Source organism: Monodelphis domestica, chromosome 3 (assembly GCF_027887165.1).
Source record: "Monodelphis domestica isolate mMonDom1 chromosome 3, mMonDom1.pri, whole genome shotgun sequence".
Taxonomy (NCBI): domain Eukaryota; kingdom Metazoa; phylum Chordata; class Mammalia; order Didelphimorphia; family Didelphidae; genus Monodelphis; species Monodelphis domestica.
The window spans coordinates 4,128,146-4,149,709 of NC_077229.1; the positions used below are offsets into that span (position 1 = coordinate 4,128,146).

The following is a 21,564-nucleotide window of genomic DNA, read 5'->3' on the forward strand; positions in this document are numbered from 1 at the left end:
GGGGTCCTTGGGAGCCAGAGCAGGAAAGATATTTCCCAGAGAGAGAACAGCGTTGTAAAAGCCCGCGGCTGCTCAGTTTAACTGCCGGCTTCCCTTTCCCGGGTACCCGGAATGGAAACAAAAGTCCCCAAAGGCCCCGGACTCCCAAACGCTGCACTGCACAGGAAACACGTGTTTGGCGCTTTTATTTCCATGACCCTCCCAGGGAGGCTCCCGACGCTGCTGCGGGTCTTGGCTGTCCCGGCACGGAGGCCGGCTCGTCCCAGTACACCCTGCCCAGGGAGGAGCCTCTTTTCCGACTCTCTAATCCTCCTCCACAGCAGCAGCGCAGGCCGGAAGAGCTTCTTCCTTCCGGTCTGCTCTGGAGCTTCCGGTGCCGTAAAAGCACCTCCGGGACACAGCAGAGTTCGCAGTTGGGCGTCTTCCTGACTGGCTTTGGCAAGCGGCGCCCGAGAAAGGACCCATCGGAGCACGAGAGCCCACCGGCAGATCGATCTGCTACCCAGAATGCCCCGCGCGGTGCCCTCGCGCCCCCCTCCTGCCTCGCACAAAGCGGGAATGCAGAGACCCCGAGGAAAGCGCAGCGCCCCGAGCTGTGTTAGGAGGGAGAAGAGCTGGGAAGTGGGGACGCCGGAGGCCCCGGCAGCCTTTTCCGTCTTCCCGATAGCCAGGAGACCGGAGCGCCCAAAAGTGAGCGGAGGGAGCGCAGGGCTTCGGTCCCCCAGGGGCGGGGCAGGCCGGCAGTGGGTGCAGAGGAATGAAGGGGAGGATCGGGGGCTGGACAGGAGGCTCGGAGGGGTGGTCAGTCCCAGGGGGCAGGGCGGGACCATCAAGCCGGGCACGGGAGGCGCAGAGGCCTCCGGGAAGCCGGGAGTTGAGGTCGTGCCCATTTCCCTCCCCCTCCTTCGCTTGCAAAGCTTCTCCGCCTCGGCTCCGTGCCCGGCCGTAGAACTTGCGCCTACCCGCGCCTGAAACCTGGGTAATGATGAAGCGGTGCCGGGGGACGGTGGGGAGGAGCCAGCGGGAGGGCGGGCGGCGCAGAGCAGGGTTGCGTTCGAATCCTCCCTTGTGCGAGTCCCTCTGGGGCCGACACCGCCGGCCTGGGCAGCCTGGAGCCCCCGCGTCCTGGCACTGCAGCTGGGCGGGGCTGACTGGGCCGAGAGCACGTGGGGAGCAGGACGGGCAGCGCCGGGGGCGACTTTCCTGCGGGCTACGGTGTATCCCGGGGCTGCTCCGGTGTGTGACGGGTCGGCTGTGGCCTTCGGCCTCCTCTTCGGGATCTTCTTCCCTGCTAAAACGGAGGGCCTGGAGGAGGGGGTGGGGAGCAGTGCTGGATGCAGTTTTACCTCCCCCAGTCAGGACCCAGGAGTCCTGCCTCCCAGCCTCGGCCCGGGACCCCCGAGCTCCTGCTCCCCCGCCCCTCGGGCAGCCTCAGCTTCAGTCACCACAAGCAGGCTCCGTTCAGGCTAAGCAGGCAATAATGGGCAGAGAGAGGGCGGAGAGTGAAGAGGAGTTCAGGAGGGCTTCCTGGAGGAGGCCAGATTGTCCTTTGGACTGTAGGGAAGCCGGGGAGGGCAGTGGTTGGAGCAGGGGAGGGACAGCCAGAGAAGGGCTCCTGGCCGGGAGCTGGAGGTGCTGCTCATGGACCCCCGGCAGGCTGCTGTGTCCCGGGCCAGAGGGGGTGGCAGGGAGGAGGGGGATGGGGCCATCAGGGCTGGGACTGCCAGAGAGCATCCTGGGGGCTCTGATGGGGGGGAGGGTGGGCCAGAGGAAAGTCACGTGAGGGGCTGAATGGAGGCTGCCAGGAAGGGGAAGAGAGCCCAGGAGGCCCTGCAGGAGGGAGGAGGAGGAGGGCCTTCCCCACCGGGAGGACTGCCCTCTGGCAAAGGGAGCCCCCAGTGCTGGGCCTGCAGTGGAAATGGCCTCTTGGCGGCTCCCCCTTTTGTCTCTGAACCCCAAGCCTGGCCTGGCCCCCTGGAAGGGCTTCCTGGCTGGAGGATCTCGCCCTGGTGCACTGGGAGGGACCCCCGTGACCCTCCCCCAGCCCAAGGGGCCTCCAGCAGCTCCTTAAGGACTTCTGGGATGGGAGAGCTCCGGGGGTCCTCCTGCAGCCCCTCCCCCTCCCCAGAGCTGGCTTTGGCTTTGGGCCAGTTTCTTGTCAGGTTCGACCCACCCTGGCCTCGTGGTCACATCCAGGCTCTGTTCCTGGTTCTTCTCCCCCTATTTGCTCTCCCCCTTCCCCTCCAGTTTTTCCTCCTTCACCTCCCTGATTCTCCTGAGATGGTTCAAACTCCCCCAGAATCCCCAGGAGGCCCCTCCTTGTGGGCCTCCCATTCTCTCAGTACCCCCCATGGGGCCCTGCTCTCCCCCAGGAGCTCTCTGCTGCTCCCACCTCCCTCAGGCTGTATCTAGGCACTCTGGGGGGATGGTGGGGGAGGGAAAGAGGGCCTGGATGGGAAGAAGGGGGCTCTCTCCTGTGCAGCCTGGTGGGGGATGGCCCAGGAGGAATCCCAACCCTGGGGAGGGGTCTAGAGGGAGAGAGGGGCTGTTCCAGGGGCCCAGAGATTCCTAACCCAGGTGTCTTGGCCCCCAGCTCCTGCTTAGAGCTTCCTCTGGGCTGCCCTCAGACCCAGCCCTCTGAGGATCCCTGAGCTCTGCCTTCCTGCCTGGGACCCTCCCTGAGCCAAAGCCCTTTCCTGGCCCCCTTTTTTGGCCCTTGGGCTGGTCCTGATTGGGTTCCAGGCCTTGGGCTCCCCGGTTCCAGTTCCTTCAGGAATTCCCAGCCTCAGCTGTGTCAGAGGGTCCCAGGTGCCCCCCAGGAGACCCCAGCAAGCCTTCATCCTGGTTCTCCAGGCTCAGCTGCCCCCAGGAACACTTGAGTCTCCCCAGGGTCCCTGCCTCCCTGCCAGGAGCTCTGTTGAACTGGGTGCCTTCCCAGCCCCTCCCTTGGCTCCCCTTCCCCAGGCTTCCCTGCTCCCCTCCTGTGGGGGATCCCAAAGCCCTGCTGCCTCTTGGAGGTCTGGAGAGGAGAAGGGAGGGGGCAGAAGAGGAGGAACAGAGGGAGGGGTTCAGCTGCCCCTTCAGACCCTCTTCTCTTCCCAGGATGCCTCCCTTCCTCTGCTGGTAGCAGGCTCTCCCCTGAGGGCAGGCCTGGCCCTGGGTGACTCCTGCGGCCCCTCACCCTGTGTAGGTCCCTGTGGGGCAGCCTCAGCCTGGGAAGAGAAGGGAAAACCTCTGCCCTCTGGGTCCCTTCTCCCTCCCAGCTCAGGGTGCAGAGGCCCAGGCCTGGCCCCAGGAGGGATGGGCTGAGCCAGATCCTGAGCTGGGAGGGAGAACAGGGCAGGTTTCTACTCAGGTCCCACCAAGAGCAATTGGCCCAGATGTTGTGAAAATTCACCTTTAAAGATTGTTATAATATTAATTTATGGTCGCCAAGGAATTTGCTTATGAAATTTGTTAATGAAACACTCAAGTCAGAATGGAGTTTATGGTGGTTTAATCACAAAGGGAGTAAGAAAAGGGAGAGGGAGTGAAGGGGAGAGGAGGAAAGGGAAAAGGGTTAACTCAACCTTCTGGCCGAGCCAGAGGGAGTTTAGGCCCGAAGGCCAAGGTAGGATGGAGAATCAGTCCTTGACTCACCTGACCGATCTGAAGAAGGAAAGCTGTCTGCGGGCCTCCTCTCTGCTCAAGCTCCTAGCATGAACTGGCGTCTAGCTCTGTCCCCAGGAAGTGAGCGAATTCCAGAGGCTGTTCCCTACCTCACTTCCTGTGCCTCACAAGTGCCAATGGTGGCTCAACCTTGGCTTAGGACAGCCCAGGTGGGCAGTTAGTTAATTCTGATTTGTCATTGACTATCACATGCTCGTGTAGTGTGGGTGTGCACAATCCTGGGTGCTAGACCGAGCAAGATGGAGATTTTAAAATTCACAATCCCCCCTGATGATGATTGGGGGACTAGTCTCCCCAATTGATCAGTAAATGCAAGTGTCCTGCACCCCAAAAAATTCTAACTGCAAGTGTATACAAAACTTACCCACTAAGAGGAAAACTACAATAGTTGTAGATTAGGAGAAATAGAGAGGAGAGAAAGACAGCAAACCAATGTTTTGCTGGGCGCATTGACAAAAGCCCATTAGGGGGCAGTCCCCTTTGGCATGAGTGTACATTCGAAAAAAAGTTCAATCAACTGCACCCCAAGGTTCATTCGGGATCTTCCTGTAGTGAAAGGGTTTAGATATCTTTCTGCAAACAGTTCATTCTCTGGATTCAGTCAGTTAGCAAGCTTCTTCTCTGAAGATCTATCTCGAACAAATTTTAAATCTTGGATTTTATGAAATACAATCCACACTGGAGGAAAGAGGGGAGGGACTGCCCCAGGAGGGGGCTCCAGGCCAGCTCCTGCTGCTCATAAGGGCAGAGAAATCAGATATTCCCTGGGCTAAGAGAGGCCTGTTGGGAAGAGCTTAGACTGGAGCTCCATTCAGGGGCCAGAAAGTGGGGGGTGGAGGATATAACCCTGAGTGTGGAGATGTAAAAAGGAATCCTTTATTCCTTTTTTATTTTAAAGGGGGATGTTAAATTTGTGGTTGGTCTGAATATATTTAATTGATCGCCAGGAATTTAATTACTAAATCCCCAAAATGAATTACTAAAGTTAGTCTTCACACTCACCTCTGACCAACTGACACTCATGTGTCAGTTCAGTCAGCAGATTCTTTTATCAGCCTCAACTCCAGTAGAATTGCTTCTCATAGGTTCCACTCCAAGTGTGTGTCTGTTTCCACTTTTAAAGATCTTTTTCTCTTGCATCACTTCCCCTAAATTTTATGACTCCCAATCACTGCTGACACTCCACTCCAGGACTGCCCACTCTTTCACAAGTGAGTCACAGATCTCCCACTCAGTGTATGAAATGGGTGTTCACACCTTTTTGTGGCTCAACCTTTACACTTTGGGGATGAAAATCTAAAAATAGGCGGGGAATTACGATTTAATCTTCATGATCAAGGAAGAGCTAAGTACCTTCATTGTTGCAATCAGGGGAGAGCCAAATCCAGTCTTCACAGGGACCTGGATGTGTAAGGATTAAGCAGCTCACAGTGACAGGAAGTAGAAATCATAGACAGGAAGTGAAGTAGGGAAAAGGTTGTAAAAGGGTGCTTTGAAACAATGGTTTCAAAGTAGTCTTTTACTGCTGAACAACAATTCCTAACCAATTGTCTGCGTTGATTAAGTAAGCCTGGCCTGCCTCTCAATCTACTGAGCCACCTCCTTAAAGTAAAAGGAGACGGAAATGAGAGACAAAGGGGAGAAGGAAAAAAAAAATCCTGTTGACCCCAATTTAACTTAAGGAGAAAAGGGAAGAGAGAAAAGGTGTTTTATACTTACCTGTTCTGGCAGCTGTGTCTTAAAGCCAAGGTATTTGGTAAAAGGACTGACGGAGTGAATAATAAGTGGGGTGAAAGGGCAAGAAAATTCAGGAAATTTATTGAGGTTCTAGAAACCTTTGAAGCACTAAAGCAGGGCCAAGAGCCGGAGGGGGTAGCCGGGGTGGGACCTCTCCCAGGTGGTTAGTAAGGAGATCAGAAAGGAAGATCAGAAGATTGATATAGTTCTTTTTCCCAAAGTGGTTACGCCAACTGTAATGGTGAAAATTTCACCTTTTAAGATTGATGTAATATTGAACAATGGCCCTTAAGGAATTTACTTTTGAAATTCCTAAAATGAAACACTCAAGTCAGAGTGGAGTTTATGGAGGTTTAATCACAATGGGAGTAGGGAAAGGAGAGAGGAGAAAAGGGAAAGGGGCTACTCAACCTCTGACCAAGGCAGAGGGAGTTTTAGGCCCAAAGGGCCAAGGTGAAAAGAATCAGTCCTTAACTCACGTGACCGATCTGAAGGAAAGCTGTCTGCGGCTGTCCTCCCTGTCCAAGCTTCTAACACCAAATCCCTTCTCGCTCTCTCCACAGGAAGTGAGCGAATTTCAGAGGCTGTTCCCTACCTCACTTCCTGTGTCTCACAAGTGCCAATGGTTGGCTCTAGATTGGCTTAGGACAGCCCAGGTGGGCAGTTGGTTATTTCTGATTTGTCATTGACTAGCACATGCCCGGGTAGTGTGGGTGTGCACAATTTTTGGTGCTATACCAAGATGGAGACTTTTAAAATTCACAGACTCAGTTTCTAGTGCTGACTCTGACACTGACAAAGGGCGGGACCTTTGGGCCCCTCCCTACTCTGTGGGTCAGTTTCCTCCTGTAACCGACCAGAGGTGGGCTCTTCATTGTGATGTAGATTTCAGCCCTCTGTGCTCTGACTTCTGCTCCTCTAGGAGGCTGTAACATTCAAGGAAGTGGCTGTGGACTTCACTGGGGAGGAGTGGTGCCTCTTGTCCCCTCCCCAGAAGGAGCTGTACAAGGAGGTGATGCTGGAGAATGCCCAGAACCTGCTCTCTGTGGGTAAGGAGCCTCTTCCTTCTGCCTGAGTCTGACATCCAAGAGAATATTATCCTCAGCAGCAGACAGGGTTGGGAACAGTTTTCAGTCAGGAGGAAGGGATGAGGGCTGGTATGGAGAGTCCCAGAGCCAGGGCCTTCCCACTGCCTGGTTCTCCTGTAAAAGGACTTTGCATTGTGTAATGGGACTTTGGGGGCTTCCTTTGGTGCTTCTGAAGTCCAAGATCAAATTCTTAGAGAATCTCAGACATGTAAGTAATCTCAGAGCTAATTCTGTCTTGCCTTTCTCTGGCCAGAAATTATGTCTCCCAAATCTATGTGGGGAAACTGTTCGGGAGGGTTTTCCTCCCACTTTCTTTCCCTCTAGGGTGGATCTACTATTGGGGATCTTTTTCTCTTTATCCAGCATGAAGTTGTAGCTCACAGATCCTAGATTTCCCCAGCAGGACAGGGTTGACCTTAGTCTTCCTTCCTATTGCCCTAGGCCTCCAGCAGAGCTAGGGAGGAAGGGAGAGGTGGGACAAAGCGTTTATAACAACATGCTCTTGGCCCAGGGCTCTGCCAAGGGTTTTCTCTGTAATATTATGGTACTTCTTTCTCACTTTCATCTTCCTAAGTTAGTGACACAATTATCCCCATTTTACAGATGAGGAAAAAGATTTGATTGAATGGCTTGTTCTGAGGCACCCATATAGTAGGTATTTGTGGTGAAATGTACCCTGAGGCCTTCTTGTCTCTAATCCCAGGCCTCTGCCCCCACTTCCCCTTCTAGCTGCCTCTCATTTCCAGATAATAGAAAACTATGAACTGAGTCTCTGAAGAAAATGCCCCAGAAGCTAACATTCCGTTTCCAGATTGGTTCCCCAAACTTCTCCCCCCCTTCTTTCCCCACCCGATATACTATGAAGACTCTCCCCCAGGAGGCCCTGCAAGCCTCCTGTAGGCCCTGCCTGCCCTCTGTTATTGTCAAAATGAATGGACTACCTGAGAGACAGCATTGGGCCCAATGAGTATTCTTGAGTTCCCTAGGAGAGGAGGCAGAGACTTCCTGAGGAAAGAGTCCCCAAGGCTCAGAGAAGTGCCTGGGAGGGAGGAGCAGGCAGGATGATGGAACAAAAGCCGATCCCTCTAGGTTCCTGTGTCTGGGGCTTCAGATTGCCCCCAAACACTGACCATTGTACCCAATGTGGATCCAAGGGTCAGGAGTTCAGGAGTTTCTTCCAGAATGTACCAGAACAAGATGGGGCAGGGGGGTTGTTATTCATTTGAGGTCTTCCAGCAGGGTAAGAGGCACATTCTACCCTGGGCGCCTGCATTACAGACAATGAGGAGTGAGGGCAAACTCTTGTGGGAACCCCATGAACAGTCTCCAATTGGAGTCACTGGACTCCCCAATCTTCCCCTAAAGATAACTGCTGAACTTCTCTCCGTCCTCCTCTCTGACTGATTCCTCATGCCCAGGGCTTCCAGGTCCCCCAGAAGACGTGATCTCTTCTTTAGAGCAGAGGGAAGCCCCGTGGATACTGGAGCAGGAAGGCCTGAGGAGCTGCTGCCCAGGTGAGGAAAGCGAAAAGATGTGTGGGACACCCAGGGTGACCAGAGGTTCTGTGTGCTCCGGTGAAGCCAGGCCTAGATTTGGGGGGCAAGAAGACCTGACTTGGAATTCTTTTTCAGAGGTTTTAGCAGGGCCTTCCTGGGTACGTCACTGCACCCCAGAGCTTCAGTTTCCCTATCTGTAAGATGAGATTGTTGTTTTCCATTTCTTATCAGCTCCCTTCAGGGGATCAGTCTGTGACCCTCTAAGTAGTCAGTGTTTGAGACTGAAAGGCCTGGAAGTCTCCTGCAAATGCCAGAAGGGTTGAGCATATCCCCTCTGAGCTCTTTAGTATCTAGAAACACAAATGAGTGCTTGCACTGTGCCAGGTCCTGGCCTAAGTTATAAGAGACATAAAGGGCTACAGTACAGTACATCCCCTCATGGAGCTCACCCTCTGCTGGAACAGATAACAACATACTGATGGTTCTGTAGAAGCCATCTAGATCCCAGCTCCAGGGCAGCTAATCACAACAGGGAAGGCTCTGAAGAGAAGGAGCACTAGAAAGATCTAATTGGGGCAGGTAACCTAAGTCTTTAGGAGAACCAGACTGAGGATTCTGGGGGCAAGTATAATAGAGAAAACAAGGGAAAGGCAGAGTCACAATGCACTGTAAATGGCCATCTCTAGTAGTTTAGGCCTGAACCTGAGGACAGACTTTGGACAGTATCCCAATGTGAGGGACAGATTAAGTGAGAGTGTTTGGAGTATTGGGGAGGAATGGTTTATTGATTTCCAGAACTAGTGTCATTAGCTCCTTAACGGGAGAAAGGCTGAAAATGAAAGAACAGTGGGCACCCTGCAGGAATAGATGGGAATAGATGAGGAATGGGATGGGCTTCTTTGCCTCTGGAAATAGATTTTCTTTAGCTAGGAGAAGAATGACCTTTTCTCTGATACTTAGACCAAGTAAGAAAAGTAGGCAGCAGAGGTAGGTGAGACTTGGTGAATAAGAGAACTCTACAGAGAGGTCCAGCTTTTGTTCAATGAAATATGAGACCATGTTCTCAACTCAGAAGGTGAAGGCAGAGGGAGGAAGCCATGACAGAGAGCTAGAGACCCGGGAAATATTTGGAAAGGTTGCTGTTTTGGGTGGCAAAGGGAATCCATTAGAGAGACATCATCGGATTGCCTTGCCATGGTGAGCACCCAGCTGAGGTCAAGGAACCTCAATGCAGAGTGGAGCCAGGCAGCTGATTTCTTGATTTTCCTTCTCTCCATTGATCTGCAGTCCATGAGCAGGAGTGAATATTACTGCCTTACTTGGAAGAGATCCAGAGTTAAACTTTCCCTAAATCATAAGCCCCCTCCTGGTTTCTGGGGCTCAGGCTTTGTCCTGTTCTTGCACAATCAGGTGACCCCAGCTCCTCACTTTAGGGAGATGAGATCCTAGAGAAGTGTCTAGGATCTTCAGGATTGGGTCTGCTCTTGTTCCAATGGAATTATTGTTCACTACTGAGAAATAGTGGCAAAAGAGTGACAGAAACATGGCTGAGGCCAGAGCATGCATTTGCCTTCTAGGAGAGACCAAATTTCAAGGATCCTGATAGAGGGTGGACCTGATATAAGCCCTGAGTCCAACCAGTAAACATGTATTAAATAATAAATATGTTCTAGGAACCATGCTAAACCTTGAGAAAACAAAGGAAAACAGCAGTCTGGGCTGTCCTGGAGCTCAAATTCTTGAACCAAACATGGAGATGGTTTAGAAAGAAGCAACAGATCCGGAATCTCTGAGATGACCCAGGGAATGGAAATTTATTTAATTCAACAGGGAAATCAGGAGCTAGAGGAGTGAATAGAATAACAGAGGAGAAAAGCAATCAAAGGAGGGAAATAATCCAAATTCTAATGATAAAAATAAACATCATTTGCATTTGGCCCCTAGAATGTGTCATACACATTATAAATATTATCTCATTACATTCTTATAGGAACCCTAGGAGTCACTTGATGTTATTATATCTATGTTATAGTTGAGGAGCCTGAGACCAATACAGCTCCTATAATTTGCCCAGGCTTAAAAGTCCTAGCAAGTTTCTGAGGTACAATGAGAATGCACTGCCATGTGTTATTGGTATTTTAAAGAAGAATATCATGAAAAAGCCAGTATCTTTATGAGGTGGGAAAAAGGAAGAGAATTGTACAAGCTTTCTTGCCCTTTTTTTTATAAAAGAATCATGGACTCAATTTACAGTATTATTAGACAGAAATTTAAACCTGGTAAATGCCAACTTTTTGTTTAAATTGTATTTAGTAGGATTTTAGTTTAATGAAAAGGCATTTAAAGAAAAGTCATGTTGCTCTCAAGGAATAGGGAACAGAATAAAATCCTTTATGCCTCAGATAAATGCAAAAAAGTGCTGAATTACTTCCTCTGATCTCAGATACTGGAACAAAGCAAGATCAAATAAATCACAAAGGGAATTGCATAATGCTTACAGAGAAGCTAGATGATGAAATAATAGAAATATTTAGTCTACATGCACCCAGTGGTGTCATACCTATGAAGGGAGGATTGAATGTATAGACAATGGACAGTCCAGGTGGCAGCTGGGTGGCTCAGTGGATTGAGACCAGGCCCAAAGATGAGAGGTCCTGGGTTCAAATCTGGTCTCAAGACACTTCCTACACAGAAGGAAAGGGTTTTTTAAAAAAAGAGTGAATAGTCTAGTACTATGGACAGAGCATGCCCAGTCACCAGATTTCGTCTCAGCTGCCAGGATTTTGGGTCAAGTCATTCATCCAGCCTTTCTGTGGTCATGGTCTGAGTTAGGAATGTAATAAAACTAGCCTGTCCCAAGTCCCAGATTTGTTATGAAGAGCCAATGAGATCACATGGGAGGCGCATTGTTATTTAAATTGTTCTTTATTTTTTATTTAATGGCATTTTCAAAGACTGAATTGTGCCCATTTAAATTGGATGACTTCTTACCTGAGAACATAGGATATAAAGGGTTTCATGTTGTGACAGTTGAGGAAAGTCAAGGACACAGATGTGTGTATACATGTCACTATATGTATGTTTCACTGTTTCTTTTAGAAGGTGAGATCAGACCTGAAATGAAGGAGAATCCAACCGAAATGAACTCTTCTATGGAAGAAATAGACCTACATAGATTCATGAGTGATGGTAGCAATGAGTTCGCTTTCAGAGAATTCTGTGATATACCTCAAAATTCATCCCATATTGAACATCAAAGAATGCATACTGAGGAAAAATCTAGTGAAATTAATGAGTGTCCAAAGACTTTTATACACAGGACCAGACTTGGTAGACGTCAGAGAATCCACACTAAAGATAGACTTTATGAATGTAAACCAGGTAGAAAGACATACAGGGAAAGTTCCAGTCTTGCTGTAAATCAGAGAGTCCACAGTAGTGAGAAACCTTATAAATGCAAGCAGTGTGGAAAGACATTCAGTCAGCAGTCCAGTGTTGCTGTACATCAGAGAATTCACACTGGAGAGAGACCTTATGAATGCAAGCAGTGTGGAAAGACATTCAGTTATCGCTCAGGCCATGCTGAACATCAGAGAATCCACACTGGTGAGAAGCCTTATGAATGTAAAGTGTGTGGGAAAGTATTCAGATATAGCTCCGCTTTTGCTGCACATCAGAGAATCCATACTGGGCAGATGCCTTATAAATGCAATCAGTGTGGAAAGACATTTAGATATAGGAATGTTTTTGCCAAACATCAGCGAATCCACACAGGGGAGAAACCTTATGAATGCAGACAATGTGGAAAGACATTCACAAGTAATTCCCAGCTTGCTGTACATCACAGAATTCACACTGGTGAGAAACCTTATGATTGCAAACAGTGTGGAAAGGCATTCATCCGTAGAGACCAGCTTGCTGTACATCTGAGAATTCACACTGGGGAGAAACCTCATGAATGCAAGCAATGTGAAAAGACATTCAATAGGAAATCGAGTCTTGCTGAACATCAGAAAACCCACACTGGAGAGAAACCTTATGAATGCAAGCAGTGTGGAAAGACATTCAGCCACAGCTCCTCTCTTGCTGCACATCAGAGAATCCACACTGGGGAGAAGCCTTATGATTGCAAGCAGTGCGGAAAGACATTTAGTCAGAGATCCCATTTTGCAGCACACCAGAGAATTCACACTGGGGAGAAACCTTATGATTGCAAACAGTGTGGAAAGACATTCAGTCAAAGCTCCACTCTTTCTGTACATCAGAGGATCCACACTGGGGAGAAACCTTACAAATGCAAGCAGTGTGGAAAGACATTCACAAATAACTCTAATCTCGCTGTACATCAGAGAACTCACACTGGTGAGAAACCTTATGAATGCAAATATTGTGAAATGACATTCAGTGAGAGCTCCTCTCTTGCTGTACATCAGAGAATCCACACTGGGGAGAAACCTTATGATTGCAAACAGTGTGGAAAGACATTCAGTCAGAGCTCCTCTCTTGCTGCACATCAGAGAATCCACACTGGTGAGAAACCTTATGAATGCAAGCAGTGTGGAAAAGCATTCAGTCAGGGCTCTGCTCTTGCTGTACATCAGAGAATTCACACTGGAGAGAAACCTTATGAATGCAAGCAGTGTGGAAAGACATTTGGTCATAGCTCCACTCTTTCTGTACATCAGAGAAGACATACTGCAGAGAAGCCTTAAGAATGCAAGTAAACCAATTTAATTCTTAAAATGTGGGACAAAGGGAAAATTTTAGAAACAATGATTTAAATAAATTGATAATGTGGAGACAGCATCTCAAATTTCCTGTCAAAGCAGCATTTAGAGAAAATTTTCTACTCTTCATACCAATGTGAAAGAGAAAAGGGGAATCAGTGAATTGGACATGCAGCTTAAAAAGACTGGACAAAGAACAAATTTGCAATGTCCAAGACTAAATTTGAAATCCTAAAAAGTAAAAGAAAAATTAACACAGTTAAAATAAGAGAACTATTGAACTAATAAATAAGACAAGGGTTTGGTTTTGTGAGGGGCAATAAAAAATAGAATATTGGTTAATTTCATTATTCAAAAAGAAGGGAATATCTAGTTACCTGTATCAGAAATGAAAAGGGTAACTATATCTCCAATGAAAAGAAAATTAAAGCAATCTTTAGGAAATATTTGCCGAACAGATGACAATATATCTGAAAATCCAAGTTAAATGGATGAATATTTTTAAAAATGTAAACTTCCCAAATTAAAGAGGAAATAGAATGCTTAAATTAACCTGTCTCAGACAAAAGCAATTGAATAGGCCATCAATGAACTCCCTAAGAAAAATTCTCTTGGTCCAGGTGGATTCACTATCAAACATTTAAAGAACAACTAGTCTCAATACTATATAAACTCTTTATTAATGAAAGCATAGGAGTCCTGCAGAATCCTTTTTATGACATTAATATGATATTGATATCTAAGGTAGGAAGACCAAATTCAGAAAGAAAATTATAGACGAGTTTCCTTAATGGCCATCATTGAAACCTTAAGTAATAAATATTAGCAAAGAAACTTCAGCAATCAGTGACAAAGATTATTCACTATGACCAGGTGGGATTCATAATGAGAATGCTAGACTGGTTTCATATTAGGAAAATTATCAGCATAATTGATCGTGTCAATAATAAAACTGTGAAGATAGGATTGACTGTGCCCTTGTCTATATTTAGCTAAACAAATCAAGAAATTAAAGTACCCCTACTTGACACCAAGAGTTCTGAAGTCACTCCCTAGAGTAAGCTCACATGTCCAAAGGTCATTGACCCTTTTCGGTAGTGCTAGACTAATTGAAATTGTGATTGGTTCCTGTAAAGAGGGGGAAGAACAGGAAATGATTTCCAGAAAACTGCTTTAGAAGTCCAGCTCAAGGATTCAGTCAGGCTCTGTATTGGTGAGCTGGACCAGAGGAGACTCATTCTCTGAATCCTGTGTTGGCATGTGGTGAGTCCAGTGATTCCTTCCTTCCTTGGTTCTTCAGTGAGACCTCTGCTCATTGGAGCTTTGGTGTGACAATCCCTTCCACATGAGTTCTGGTGAGATTCTGGGTGGTCCTCACAGCCTTATGTGCTGTGGATTATTCAGTATCGCCTGTTTTTTTAGGTTTTTTTTTTTTTTCAGATTTCAGCTTCCTAATTAGGACTTTGGATTTTGGTTACAATTTGATTTTGGGATTCACATTTGTGGTCTAGAGGCATTAGGATTAGACTTAAGGTATTTAGCTAGGCAGTATTTTCTGTGTCCTTATCTATGTTTTCTTCCATCCTAGCTTTCTACCTTTCACTCTTTCTGCCTCTTTGTAAATAAGGCTGCTAAAGGTCATTTTGACTTAAGCTGTAATATTTTTAAATCAGTGGCCACAATGTTACCTTAGGATTCTCATACATAGCATAAAACCTCAGTTTAAATTTTTACAAAACTAAATCACATGATTACTTCAGTAGATGCAGGAAAAGCCTTTGTCAAATCACAACCCCCATTCCTAATAAAACCACTATCAATGGGGGTAGAGAGAGGCTCAGTGGATTGACAACCAGGCCCAGAAATGGGAGGTCGAGTTTAAATCTGATCTCAGACACTTTGGACCTAGGGCAAGTCACTTAACCCTTATTGCCTATCCTTTACCACTCTTCTTCCAGAGTCAATACACAATACTGATTCTTAGAAGGTGAGTGTTTAAAAAACAAGCAAGTAGAGAAATAAATGGCCCTTTATTTCTGTTAACATGTATCTATTTAAAACCTTTGGTGAGTATCATCTGCAATGGGGACAAGTTAGAAGCCTTCCTAATAAAGAATGAAGCAATGCTGCACATTCTCACTTATCAATAGAAATTAGCTTTAACAATAAAAGTAGAGAAAGAAATTGAGGAAGTTAAAGTAGACATGGACAATAGTAAATGATCAATCTTTGAGGATGATATGATGGTATACTTTGAGAATCCTAGAGAATCAACTAAAACAACTAATCTCTAATATTAGAAAATAAACTAAAACTCTCATTGAAAGAATTAATAATTTTAGCAAAGTTGCAGGATACGAAATAACCCCATATGAATCATCAGCATTTCCATATATTCCCGAGAAGCCTAGCAACAAGATTTTGATAAAAGAAATTTCATTCAAAATCACTCCAGACAATACAGAACACCTGGGAGTTGACTTGTCACAACAGACGGATTGTATGAACACAATTACAAAACACTTCACACAAAGTTAGATCTAAACATTTGGGGAAAATATTAATATAATAAAAATGATGAATCTACCTCAGTTTATTTTATGCCACATCAATTGAACTACCAAAAAATTATTTTGTATAACTAAAAATAATGATAAGAAAATTTACCTGAAAGACCAAGAGATCAAAAACATCCATGGAATTAGTGAAAAAAATGTGAAGGATGATGCCATAGCAGTACCAGAACTTAAACTATACTATCAAACAGTAAACATCAAAAGATCTGGTCCTGGCTAAGAAATAGAAGGGTGGATCAACAAAACAGACTAGGGTTAAATGACTTCAGCAACTGTATAATTAAAAATCTGTTATCCTAGAAATTAAGAACTACATTTTCTGCCCACTGACTTCCTCTCATTACATACTTCCTGTAGATGGGGAATAAATTGAGTGGGCAGTCCTCCTCAGCCCCCTTTATGGCTTGGATGTTGTAAGCTTGGGGGTTTTGAACTGGCCGATCAGTAATGGGCATGTGATTTTCATTTTGTATCCCTTTATTTCTAATGATCTTTAATAAATGTAAAATAATACTTTTATTATTGAGATTTTAATTTAAATTTTTACATTGATGGCAATCACTAGAAGGAATTCTCAATCTTTTTAAGATATAGATAATTTTTTTTAAGCCATGTTTCTCCTGCAAAGGTTTTTCATCCCCACAGAACCCCCTTTGCAAATTCCAAGAGAACTCCAAATTATTGGAGCTGCTGCCTTGCTCCTGCTGTATTGTTTGTATTCTTTCCCTCCTTTTTCTGGTCACCCTCTCTACTGGCCTGGCTGCTTTAGTTTGAGGGACTTAATAGGGAATTTTTAGTGTAGAAGAGATAAGCCAAATTCTTCAATGCTGCCTCTGATGCTGCTCCTGCTGCTAAATCCCAGAAGCCTGCTTCTGTTCCTGATACTGCTTGCTTCTGGGGGATATTCTTAAGCCACTACATTTTACATCATGGGGGAAGGGAAGGAAGTTTGCTCTTCCAAACAACAAGTAAAATTATAAGCGTGGCACATTCTATGACAGAGCAGTACCTTGCCTTTGTCAAGCAGCTTCCAGTTTTAGGATATTTTTTCTACCATTCATTGGTGCACTGATCCTTTCAATTATCTTGTCTGAGATTCAGGGGAGAAATTCTTCTCCCTACAACCCTTTGCATTTCGGGCCTGCCCAGTCTCTTAAGATTCATCCAGTTTGACACTGTGGTATAATCGAACGTAAACGACTTCTCCATTAGTGGCGGTGTAATGTCCCTGAACAATCTCCAGGGATCTAGGAGAAAAAATACTGTCCATAAGCAGAGGACAAACTGTGGGAGTAGAAACACCGAGGAAAAGCAACTGCCTGACTACAGAGGTTGAGGAGACATGACAGAGGAGAGACTCTAAACGAACACTCTAATGCAAATATTAACCATGTGGCAATGGGTTCGAATCAAGAACACATGTGATACCCAGTGGAATCACGCGTTGGCTACGGGGGAGTCGGGGGGAAAGAAAAAGAAAATGATCTTTGTCTTTAATGAATAATGCATGGAAATAATCAAATAAAATACTATAAAATAAAAAAAAAAGATCTGAAAAGTGAAGGAAAAAAAAGATTCATCCAGTTTGGGATTCTTCAAAAGCATATTCTCCCTTGCAATGGGAGATCCCAGAGCTCTGGCCAAAGGAATTTGAATGGATAGAGAAAGGAATTTTAGTGTCTGGAGGTGAAATATTTAAGCCTTTTCAGACTCCATTATTTTATGAAAACCTGTATTTTATTGTATTTTGCTGATTGGTTTAAGATTTAATTTTGTTGTTTTAAGTTCATATATTCTGATCAATACTATTCTGTTACACTGAATCATTTTAATCTTCTGTGTTTTGGTGTCTAGATATATTCTATTACCTCCCCCCTATAACTATGCAGAACAAATATTATCAAATAAGCCCATAAAAACTGCTTTTTCTTCCATTTTGACTTTTTTAATTGTCACATTGATGATGGATGGACTTCATCAAAACTGGTCATAATTGTATAACAACCTTTGGAAAATTTAATGAGCTAAATATCTTAAATAGATTTTAAGGAGTCTTCAAACATAAATTTTAGATTTTTTCTACAACTGACTGATCATTTTGCCTACCTCAGAGTTATTTGTAACAAGAGGTAAAGGGTCCATTTAAATAGCCGAAGTGAAGTGCAATTCTATCCCCACCTCCTGCATTTGTAAAAATGTGAATGGATGGGACATAATATTCTCATAGCAGAGGAGCTGGGAAGTTGTTCTAGGGTGTGGTACATTTGCATGGCTCCCAAGAGTGAGCATCTCCCATTTGTAACTCTTCAGCTTACTTTACACTTTCACCAGAATGATCTAGATTCTTGGTCATATTTTTAGACCCAACATCAACAGTACAGAGGTTTGGTATTTTCTAGACCCTCTGCCACATTTCTGTAACTATTGCAGTAATTGATCTTTTAAAAAAAAATCTCAGTCATGGTTGAAAGATTGCTACATCTGAAAAACTTGTGACAAGTATTCATTAGTTTTCAATGTCATATAGCAGCCTCAGGTGAATCCTAATGATAGTGGGTTTGTTTGCTATTGTCATTAAATGGGCTATTATAACTTTGGGGATTTTGATACTTCTTGCATGTGCATTACCTGTTGTACTAGTGTTCTTTATAAAAACTATTACTCTGTGAAAATCATTTGCACTCACAGTGGATCGTGACCAAGTTTGAAAAGGAAAGGCATCTCATTTTTTAGTGAGAAATCTTTGTATTCTATCTTTCTTAGCTGACACAGTGTGTCAATGATTATAAACTATACAGTTTTGATTTTTAAAACTTTTTTATCATCTTTTTTATTTGCATTTTCTATAGTATTTCAGTTTTTTCTCTCCTTTTTGTATTTGAAGCATGTCACCAATACTGAGATTTTCTTTAACTTTTTTGATTTTGCAGTAATATAAGTTAAAATATAAATATATATTTGCTATAATATTAATATATACCCCACAGCTTTAGACTATGGAAACCTGCCATCAATTGATAAATGTTATGGGACTGTGATTAACGATTGTGTCTGATTCCAGGAGGAAACAAAAGAGCCATTGCACAGTTCCAAAGAAACACAAAGCTACTTACATAATGCCAGTCAAGCACAATGTCTGAGACCAAATCAATCCTAAGTGAATTGATAACATTCTGCATAAAGAGTGCAAGGACACACACTATATCAAATACATAACATAAATTATTCTGGCTCCATCCTGGCTCCTAATTGCTTCTATTATCTAGTCCTTTTTCTGTCTTTCATAGTGTGGCAAACTTTCTGTAGTCCTGGCTACTCTTTGGGTAAGTGCATTATTGCTTAAATCACTTTAATTGGGCCCTGAGTCAAGGACCGGTTATAGGTTTATTTTTCCTTTACTTAAAATATTTACAGATAAGACGTTGATAGTACATATATATATAGTTTTGATTTTTCTTGCTAGTTGATTCAGATACCTCTTAACTCAGCCATGCATCCCTACTTGATCCCTGTTTTACAATACCCTCTTCAGAGGAGAATGTATTATTCTATAGTGCAAAGTTTAAATTATTTCAAGAGTAATTTTAGATTAAGAAACATGATACCTCTCTGAATCCAGAAAGTGAACTGTTTGGAGAAGGCACCATGAAGATGCCTACACAGATCATATGCTGCACCAGAAGGTACAGAGTGAAATTTGGGATGTGGTGATTTGAACAGTGTGGGGTTGAAAGCATTTGTTTTTGTATGTATACTCTTACTTTTATGCTGAATGGGACTGCTCCCTAACTCGCTTTTTGTCAATGCTCATAGAAATCTTGAGTTTGTTCTTTTTCCTTTTATCCACAAATTGCTGTAATTTAAAAGTTGATTATCTTGAATGATCAATTAGGGAGACTAGTCTACAAATCTTCATCAGGGGAGATTGTATAATTGAAAATCTATTACCCTAAAAAAAAAAAAACCATTTCCCAAGAGCCCACGGACTTCATGTTGTTATTACACACTTCCTGTAAACAGGGAATACATTGAGTGGGCAGCCCTCCCCAGCCCTCTCTTTGGTTTAGATATCACAAGCATGGTGATTATAAGCTTGGGAGTTTTGAACTGGCTGATCAGCCATGGGCATATGGTTTTTATTTTGTATTCCTTCATTTCTAATGATCTTTAATAAATCTCCTCAAATATAATATTTTTATTATTGAGACTTAATTTTTATTTTTACACAATCTAATGTTTCTCATATACACAAAGATTCCAGCTTGTGGGATAAGAGCTCACTATTTGACAAAATCAGCAGGGAAAACAGTATGGCAGAAACTAGTTATAAACTAATATTATCTCATATCCTACACCAAGATGAGGTCTGAACAGGTAAAGGATTTAAATATAAAGTGTTCCATGAAGAGTAAGTTAGAGGAGGTAGAGTCAAGTTGGCAATGTAGAGGCAGAAAGAGTTCAGACCTCTGAAAGCCCTCACCAGTTAAAAACAAGATGCTCCTAGAGGACTGAAAACCAAACCTAACCACAAGACAGAGCTAAGGAGTCCTCCTGCTGAACTCAAAAGGAATGCCCCCCAAAATCCTGAATTCGAGAATACTCCAGTTTACGGGGAAGGAAGAAGAAAGGTCACAGGATCCGTCCCCTACCTACAGTACTGAGCCTCCAGCAGTGACTGGAATCTCTGGAAGGGCAAGGGAGCTAGTCTAGAGGGAGTACCTTGAGGGCAAAGCTGTGCCAAGCTCAGGGTTCTGAACACAGGTGGTGGGGAGGCAGCTGGCTGAAGGAGAACCTCAAAGAAGAGAGCCCAATAGAAGCTGAAACACTCCCTATTCCCCCCCTCCCCCTTCCCAGGGTTTTGGCCTCAGGGCTCATCCAGCTCTGGAAGTTCAACTCTGCTAGGATTAATCTTATCAAGCCTTCAGAGGGCAGGGAAGCTTAAGATCCAGCACCCCTCCCCCACAGATTGCTCTGAGGACCTTGCTAAACTCCAATGGTGAAGGTTGACAGAAAAGCCCAAACCCACAGATAAAGTACATAATGAGAGGAGCAAGACTACAGGTGGAAAAGAAGGCACAAATATGAGCAAACAAAAGAAAAAGAAAAGGGAAATTACAATCTTCTATCCGGCTTCTATCCAGGCAATGAAAAAAGAGCAAATGTAACAGGAGGATCAATGAACACCAAGCAAAAACACAGAAACTCCAGCAAACTGGACACAGGCTTTGGAAGAACTCAAAATACAATTCAAAACACAATTAATAGAGGCTGAAGACAATTGAGTAAAGAACATAAAAATCAAGAAGTCATCTGAAAACAGAGGCACTTGACCTAAAATGAGAAAATAGTGTCTTGAAAGCCAATGTTAATCAGCTTGAAAATGAAGCAAAGGAGATGAAAGATCAGAAGGAAAAGAATGATCAAAAAGCCAGGGATGAAATTCAGTGGAAAATATGAAACACTTCATTCACAAAACAGAAGATTTAGAAAGTTGGTTCAGAAGAGATAGCTTAAGAATCATTGGTCTAGTGGAAGACCATGACAAAAGAAAAAGCCTGGATGTTATACTACAGAAAATTATTCACAAAAACTGCCCTGACATTCTACAGCAAGAGGGAAAAGTAGAGATTGAAAGAATCCACAGATCACCTCCTGTACTTAATCCCCAACTGACAACACCCAGGAATGTTATAGCCAAATTCAAGAACAACCAGATCAAATAAAAAATATTACAAGTTGGTAAGAAGAAGTCATTCCGATACTATGGAACTACAGTGAGGACAACACAGGAACTGGCTGCTGTTAAGATTAAAAATTTTAGTTTCTCTGCTTAAGGTATTACATTTTTATGAGGTTTATTAAAGATTAAGAAATAAAATACAAAATAAGAAAGCACATGCCTAGGAGGGCCAAAAGGCTCATTCAATTTCATTTACACTACATCTTGAGAGATGTGTGTCTTTGGAAGCAGAAGCAGGAAGGCTCATCAGTAGGCTTTACAGCCGGTTTAAATAGAAATTTTTATCTCGCCCAGGTGGGGGTCTCAGTGAGATTAGAGGGCATCTTGGGAACTAGAGCAAGGAGTTCTGGGGATTGAAGTCCGCGGTTCAAATCTCCATTTTTTTACATTTTCTCTTTCATCATTTGGGGGAAAAAATTTCCCCACAAGGATCATGAAAACATAATCAACTTAAAGATTACAATAATTTGAAGATAAGAGGAAAAAATAACAAAACAAATAACTGCTAGACACATTGACAAAAAGTCAGTT

General features: G+C 44.3%; 1 protein-coding gene across 1 annotated transcript; it reads left to right on the top strand.

Annotated features, from left to right (window-relative positions):
- Nucleotides 1-346: 346 nt before the first annotated feature.
- On the top strand, nt 347-15,488 carry LOC130453490 (zinc finger protein 883-like). Its single transcript, XM_007490197.3, has 4 exons — nt 347-690; nt 6,329-6,455; nt 7,913-8,008; nt 11,090-15,488. The coding sequence occupies exons 1-4, from the start codon at nt 508-510 to the stop codon at nt 12,700-12,702; spliced, it is 2,019 nt and encodes a 672-aa protein (XP_007490259.1). The 5' UTR covers nt 347-507; the 3' UTR covers nt 12,703-15,488.
- Nucleotides 15,489-21,564: the final 6,076 nt, after the last annotated feature.